General features: G+C 37.4%; 1 protein-coding gene across 1 annotated transcript in view; it reads left to right on the top strand.

The window, feature by feature from the left end:
- The window catches only part of ASF1A (anti-silencing function 1A histone chaperone), a gene marked incomplete at its 5' end in the record, with an annotated part of 7,699 nt that extends 3,621 nt beyond the window's left edge, over positions 1 to 4,078 (top strand). The window contains 2 exons of the mRNA XM_010290741.1: positions 1,104 to 1,280; positions 3,656 to 4,078. Of these exons, the coding sequence (XP_010289043.1) occupies positions 1,104 to 1,280; positions 3,656 to 3,868 (390 nt within the window). The remainder of the gene's footprint in view (positions 1 to 1,103; positions 1,281 to 3,655) is intronic.
- Positions 4,079 to 8,417: the final 4,339 nt, after the last annotated feature.

Raw genomic sequence — 8,417 nt, 5'->3', positions numbered from 1 at the left:
GCAGGAATTAGGACATGGTTTAGTAGGCGTGGTGATGTTGGGTTAGCGGTCAGACTTGATGATCTTAAAGGTCTTTTCCAACCTTAATGATTCTGTAATTAATGCCATTCATCCTCTGTCCTAAGGCAAGATTCGTTAAACCTGAACTATTCTAACATACATTGTTAATACGAACTTGTACTTGCGACACAGGTGTTCATGGTTGGATTCAGATCTTCATGTATACTTGTAAATATGAAGCTGGTTCATTTACGCTTAGATTGCTGTTACTTTAAATCCTGCAGCAGAATGAGGCACCATATTTTATCAATAAATGCATAGTTGGGAAGCATTTTAAGGGACTGGTGTGAGCCACATTTTACAAGGCAAGTCGTCTTATTGATTATTAATAACTGCAGAGCCATGGTAAGGACGGACATTGAGAAAGATTCTAAGAGTTGCCTGTTAACTGGGATTGCATCATGTCTGAAAATACATCACATGTTTTAGAGCAATGATGCATTTAACTGCATGCATTTTAACAAACGTAGGCATGTGGAAGGAGGCAAGAGAGAGTAGTTTATTACTTCCGTAGAAATCTGTGGAACAGCTCAAACCTCACCATAGCCTGTCCCTGCTCTTCTTGCTGAAGTATAAATTGCAGTCTGTATTTTTAAGGGTTTATTCTTGTTAAAAACACACATACAGACAATCTCAGAAGTGGGGGGAAAAAATTTTTTTAAATCTTACTTTACTAAATTACCAAGTTGGGCTAGAGAACAATGGCACTGTAGAACTGGAGGGATGTTATTACACTTGGACAAACAACAGTTCAGCTGGTTATATATTTAAAAGCAGTTTTGGATCAAAGCTGTCTAATCACCCATAAGAAATGTCAGCACACAATATTACTGTATTCAAAGTAATTCTGTCTCTAGAGCATAGTGTCTTAAATTCAGGGCTGATGTTGTTGTGAAAGCAGGTCTATTTTCTAGTTAACTTGAACAACAGTTTTAAAATACAGCCGCTACTCAGCTGCTAAGACATCCTACTTAAGATTCTCTTGCTAGATAGGCAGGTGGTATCCAATTTTATTTTAATCCATATTTCTCTTTCATGTTTAGGCTGATGCACCTAATCCAGGGCTTATTCCAGATGCAGATGCAGTAGGTGTAACAGTTGTGCTAATTACATGCACCTATCGAGGTCAAGAATTTATTAGAGTCGGCTACTATGTAAACAATGAATATACCGAAACAGAACTGAGAGAGAATCCACCAGTAAAGCCAGATTTTTCTAAGGTAAGTCATATTTTGTTCTAGTCATATGTCAAAGGTATGCTTGTAGAAAGAGGTTTTTAAGAAACAAAATCAAACCCCAAGTAATTCCATAAAGTGTGTGGAACAAGGCATCAAATAATAGAAAATACTTGCAGGGGGGCAAACTACAAGTGCCATGTAGTTGCCATAAATTTGGAGAACATTGTGAAACTTGCAGAGTTTCCACCAGCTTGAAGCCTTGGCTGGACTTCATTATTATTTTACACTGACTGTGTGAAATAAACTGTTGGGTTCCCTCTACCTGCACCACTGTTGGCAAAGTGGCTCAGTTCTTCTGAAAAGCAGAATAATGTTTTTTTTCTAGGACAGTCAACCTGGAACTAAGTTTTAAGTATTAATTTAATACAGTCATTATCCATCTGTTCTAGTGTTGGAGATGCAGTTTCCGCAAAACAGTAACAAACAAACTGAAGAACAAGTTATGTATAAAATGAGAGAAGATGGGTAACCTGGTAAGAGTAGGTCAGATGATTATCTGGTCAATGGACAACTTGACCAAGGAAGTATACAGACTAAGTTGTTAAAAATATATATATCCTTCATGATAAAAATTAAACCAGGACTAGAATTAAAAGATGATGTGGAACAGAAGGACTTGGAACTTAATACCTTGAGAAGAATCAATTAAACATCAAAAACTAGTCAAAATCCTGTGAAGTACTCTACCCAGGCAGCCTCTGTACAACCAGTGAGGTTCTATACAGCACCCGGGTTTGTTCTCATAGAAGATTTTGTGGAATTGGGTTTTCTCTTTCATAAAGAGAAGTGTACACACTTGTACTAAGGTTCCAAAGTTGTGCAATGGTGAAAATTTTGTTATTTCTCAAGTTTGTATGAATTACATGACTGGATATATGAAGAAATGAATGGGATAATGCATGTATTGTAATGACCAGTACAGAGAGAATCCCCATAATCCCTGAAACTGATCTTCAAATGTACCTAAACTGGTTTTTAAAAGTTGCTAATGATTTTCTGAAATTATCTTCAAATGTAACTAAATTGAATTGGTATCTACATTGGTTTTTAAAAGCTGGTAATGATTTTCTATGCTTAAAAACTTTCAGGGATCAGATGCTCAGGTTCTTGAAATTCAAAATTACTGTTAATTTTGAGGATTCTTAAACTTATAATCTGTTCCTTTCTTTTTTTTTCTTTCATTTAAATAATATTTGTTATTTTGGATGTGAATGCCAGAATGTTGACTTCCTTTAAGCACTTGAATTTAGAAATGCCTAGAACTACTTGTCTTAATCCTCTGATTTGCTTATGTAAAAAGCTAGCTCTGCATCTATGAAAAAGAAGAGCAAAAGCTATCATGTATTTGCATAAGAAATCCTTAATGTGAGTTTGGGACAGAACTTAAACACACCAGTAGAGTAGAAAGTTATTGAACATATTTAATTGTAATTGATGGGTAGTAGACCCTACTAGGCTCAAAAAAAGAAATGGTCTTGTTAAGTTTGCGTAAAGGGCTGGCAAACATTTAATGAGAGTGCAGTTCCTTGGAGAATAAAGTCAGCATTACTACCAAAGCAGACTTTTCCTGTGATCAGTCTTAACTTTCAAAATGAGTGGCCAATGGTGGTAAGTTGCCACCCTCCAAAGTTAACTATATATTATCTTGTAAATGGTGAAAGATTGAAAGTGAGCATTTTCTTTTTTGCCACATACATAAATGAATACAACATGTTTTCAAAGGAAAATGAAGGTCAGTCATGAAAATAAAATATATGACTAATGTCTAGGCACATCCATTGCCATAATATTAGTATCTTCCAAATCTAAATAATGTTTTTACTTTAAAACTTTAGTAGACAAATTAAAATTCAGTTAACAAAATTAATCTAAAGCATGGCAACTTAATTTAAGGAAAGATCGTACTCTTAAACAAAGACAGACACTTGATGGAATTGGTACAATATTGCAAACACCATAAAGTTGATGCAAAATTTTATGAAGTACTGTGGTTTGCTAAATCTTTGTCAGGGTAGTCATTGCTTCACTAAAAGCTGGCTAAAATAATGAACACTTGCACTTCACTTGTAGAGTTCTTGTACAGCCTTGAACTCATGGAGCAGTTAAAAATAGCCTCTCAAGAAAGCAGTTACTTTGAGTAGGATATTAGAGTAAATGAATGAGTGGTGTGTTTCTGTAAGCATGTCTCTGATCCATAGATAGTAGCTATAGATTCACACTTATGTGAACTACCTTTTTAAATAAAATATTTTACACATACAAGGCTATGGGGAATAAAAGGAAAAAAATCTGTATGTACGTGAACTGCAGTTTGAGATGTACACATTACATAATCCATATATTTTCTTCTCTCCCAGCTTCAAAGGAATATTTTGGCATCTAATCCCAGAGTCACAAGATTCCACATTAATTGGGAGGACAACACTGAAAAATTGGAAGACGCAGAGAGCAGTAACCCAAATCTACAGTCACTGCTTTCTACAGATGCATTACCTTCAGCATCAAAGGGGTGGTCAACATCAGAAAACTCATTAAATGTTATGTTAGAATCTCATATGGACTGCATGTGACTAACCACCATCATTTTGGTACTGTACATGTGTTAAACTGTAAAAACAACCAGAACTATTTCCCTCAAATTCCATAAGTACATAGTTGACAAGCAATGTGAAGAACTTGTTTTAAAACATCCTGTAGAAAGTTTATAAAAAAAAAAAACCAAAAAAACAAACCAGTATTTGAGCAAATTGTGGAATATAAATACAACTATTTTTAAGTAATTGCTTCTTTTCTCTAATGTGTTATTCTATGTGGTCTAAACCAAACCTGATTAAAGTATACATATTCTTCCCCCTCCCCCTTCACTTTGTAAGCACTATTAAAAGATAGAAAACTGAAAGTTGAAATATTCAGGCAAAATGAAGGAATAATGCCATGTCCTCATCTTTGATATCCAGATTGCCAAATATAGTGCCCTTTAATAGCAGCTTAAGAACAAAACTGTCATTAGATGAAGTGCAAAGAAAAAAGTATCTCCAAAAAAAAAAAAAAGCCCCAAAATGTCCTCTTGCTGTGAAAGCAGGCAGCACAGTATAATTTTAGGTGCAAGCTTCTTTCCCTTTCAAGGCACATACTTGTTACTTAAAGCATGCAATTTGAGATTTACCATCTGCTGTCTTGGGTTTTAGGACTTTTTTTTTTTTTTTTAACTCTCCTGCTGCTGTTTAGGCAAACTGTGGTTTGTTAAGGACAATGTTTCCTGTGAATTTGGGTGGGTATCTCAGCAAAGAACCTTTTTCAGCCATCCTAATAGCACATGCAATTGGTTGGAAGGATTCAAGCAATTACTAGAAAATTTAAGCATGAAAAGGAATAGCATCCATACCTAAAAAATGCTCTTGTGCAAGATTATTATCTACAGCTGCTGGGTTGGTACACTTATTTTCAGGTATGTTTTATTCTTGTAGTCTTTTTAACTAGTAATAAGGAATTCACATGCTTTCAGTTTTTTGAAACATCTGGAATTTAAAACTTTTCCATTTTCTTGCTACCCTTTAAGGCAATCCTGTGCACTGGTATAAATCAAGATTCAAACTGTTGCGGCAGGCATGACACACTCAAGAATACATTGCCTGCCCTAAAGCTCTTGCACTGAGACATCCCTATTACCTGCAGCATCCCTGAAGAACTAGCCAGTAAATTGTAAAGATTTAAGACATTATTATGACACTAACAATTGAGTTATTCTTGCCAATCCTCGTCAGCCTTATACGTTCACTGTGCCTATATGTGCATTTAAAATTGTAATCTGCCATGTCAGATTATGAGAATATAGTTCTGCTAGTTACTAGCCCAAACTGTGAACCCTTGTAGGTTCCAGGCCCTTAAAAAAAGGTAAATTTCACAATGACTGACAGTATAACTGAATAAAAATAGAACCCTCTTCTCTTTCTGCATTCTCTAATAGGGATGAAGATGTCCCAAGCAGTTAGCACGTCTATCTTTCTGCATCATTAGTGAAATTGTCTTTATTTCTAACATGTATATTTTTTAAATCAGAAAAGAATGTACATGCACATGTTTCTTTCTTGTATGGAAACTTGGCAGTACCTATGGTAGCTAAATGAATTAATGAAAACTGTTAATATTTGGAACCCTAATGTGTGCTCTTGAAAATATCACTGTAATTGTTTAAAATGATTGGCAATTTAAAAATATTAACACCCTAATATCTGTATGACTTAACACAAAGAACCAGTCCCCCAAACCAGCAGTTGCTTCACTTGAGGGCTGAAATTATGTGAATTTTTAAGAAAGATATTTTGATTTTCAGTTATATTGCAACTTTACAGTCTACAGTGACATTTTGAGATTTTTGATGCACTTTATTGTTCTATTTATAAATCTATTGAAGATACCTCTTAAATGTAAGCATGTAAATAACTTAGTCATCTGCTGAAAGACTGGCAGGCTAATGAAGTCTGCCCTTAAGCTGAGGCTACTGTAGTAGTATTTCAAACCCTTGCACTTACTGAAGGTTCAAATGAAAACATGATCAAGTAGAAGCTGTAACCAGAATCCATCCATCAGTAGCGTGAAGGCTTCTTAGAAGCATATGCTACAAAGTGATGGAAGCAAACTGTAGTACTGCTATCGCAGAATCAACTACAAAATACAGTCAGCAAAACTACGTCACCCAGCAAACCAATTAATTTAGAGAAATCAGAAAGTGAAGATCTATTGTTCTGTTTAGGAGGGAAAAAGTCAACTATGCACATGAACTCAGGTGCAATAAACTTCAAGCTAGACTGGATGGCAATGATGCTGCAGTAGAATTTGGTACCACCTTACCTGATACACTAACACAGCCTAGATAATAGCTGACCCAGCAATTGCAGGAAAAAGAATTAACCCAACTGTGCTCAGTGAAAACTGGAGAAGAACAACTCTACCTCATGAGAGCACCTCATGGTCTTTGCAAGAGAAACAGTCTTTCTACACTTTTTGAGAGACTGGATGCCTCTCAGGTCTTCTACAACTTTGTCGATCTCAGCAGTCCATACACACTGTCTTCTAAATATCCCATTTCCTGGCAAAATCACATTCTAGAGACACTGAATTTGAGAAACCAAATTCCAGTACTCCAGAAGCTTCAGGTCTCATCATCAGGCAAGATCACAGCACAAACTTGGTGGTATTAAAAGATACACTGCATTATAAGGCAACTCTATAAAGACTTGTCCCTGGTCTCTGAAACAATTTTGAAATGTCGGGGCTGTTTCATACAGATGGCTAGTGCAGACAGCACAGCATTACAACTTCAAAGTTGAAGATGAGTTTACCTTCCCACAAACCTCCACTTGCACAGACCATCAAGATGCAAGGGAATGCTACAGATTCTATTGACAGGACTGGTGATGCATGTCACTGTATTTTTACCTCAGCTAGACAGACTCAATTCCATTAGAAGATCGTCATAATGCTTATCAGAGGTTACTCCTGTACAAAGAAGTAAATGGATCAGACATTAGAGATGAAAAACATGGGTAGGAGTTTTTATGTCTAGCTTGAAAAAAACTTGTTTCTTCATCTTAACAGTCATTGTGATTTACTCATGCATCACCTTCAGTCTGAATTACTATGACACTGTTGATTTTGAATGGGGCAAAAAGGCTCCAGGTCCACCAAAATGGAGGCTAGTGAAATTTAACCTGTCCAGCGGCTCTGCAAAGCTCCACTGAAAAAACCAACCCTCACTACCAACCTTCAAGACTGCAGCAACTCAGAACTTTGCTACAATAACCACAGTTAGATTAGTTCATAGCTCGCCAATCTGTATTCTTGAGATACGAGTGAGAAAGTCACAAAGACAAATCAGATGATCTGACAGTCCATTATTTTCCTTTGTAGGGCCTTGCTGCTGATTTCCTGGAAGTCAGCTTAGACTGGAGGCTAGCAACTTGCAGCTGTACAAAGATTGTTCACTGTCATCTGAAAATGGTGGTAGGGAAGAAAAAGGGGGAAAAAAACCCAAAAATGAAACACCTTATGTATAATACGTACACTCCTGGAAAAGAGCAAAGTTAACTAAATCTTGTGGCTTCTGTCTGGGCAGCTGCAGGACATCCTTCACATACTTAACTAACTACCCTGCCCCTTATCCATAGCATAGTGATGTACAAGCTTGCAGATTCTCTCATTTTTTTGAGAGCCACAGAAGTTTGGTCCAGAGATGATGGGTTAATTGTTCCTGTTGTTGCTAGCTGGAGGGCTCTGCTCAGTGCCAACTGGGAAGATGCAACAAAACTGACAACTACCTGTAAGGGTGTGGGGGACTACTCATGCTAGGCCTTCTCATTTGTATTTATGTTTCCAGTTAAAGTTCTGCTTTTTAAGAGCTGGTCTTGTGTGTGATGCAAGAGCTGGGCTGCAGAAGACAGGTGGAGGGATTTTTGCTTGACTTTTGGTCTAAGCAAAAAAGAATGTCTAAGGAAGAAGAGCCAGCTGGAGTGACTAGGGAGGCTTTGTTAAAGGCAAAATCTGTGTTTGTGTCTGGAACACAAGGAAAGGCCCTCTCAGAAGGGGATGGAGGAAGGATATCCTTCAACATTTCCAATTTCCGGAAATGCTGGCTTGGAGGCATGGCTGGGTACTCATTCTCCATGGCATGAGGGATGTGACTGGCCTCCCTGCAGACAGAGAAAATCAGAGGAAGGAGGTGTGTGTGCTGCAGAAGGGCTGTACCAGATGTAAGAGACAGCAGCTATGTGTTAACAGCAGTGTTAAGGACCGGCTGAACTGTCAGGAACTTTTAAGGAGCTCTTGGGTCTCCCTCCAAAACACCTCTGGACCACAAGATAAGGAGGCCTACCTTTCAACATAAGGGGTCCTCCAGTTTGTCCTATCTCACTAGAAAGGTGTGGCAGACCTACACTGATAAAAACTGGGAAGAAGCAAGGGCTTTATGGTATGGTAAAGGCAATCCTGAAGACATAAGATACCCATCCAAAAATCAGCTACTTGAAATGCCTGCCATTTCAACAGCAGGACAAGAAAATCTGATGAAGGCCTGCCTGGATGTATTATCCCAGCAGTATGTAAGGCCCAAAACCTCCAGCC

This window comes from Phaethon lepturus, unplaced genomic scaffold (genome assembly GCF_000687285.1).
Source record: "Phaethon lepturus isolate BGI_N335 unplaced genomic scaffold, ASM68728v1 scaffold5557, whole genome shotgun sequence".
In the NCBI taxonomy this organism is placed as follows: Eukaryota; Metazoa; Chordata; class Aves; order Phaethontiformes; family Phaethontidae; genus Phaethon; species Phaethon lepturus.
Note: the sequence above shows the minus strand (reverse complement) of the source record. Positions and strands in the feature narration are given on the sequence as shown.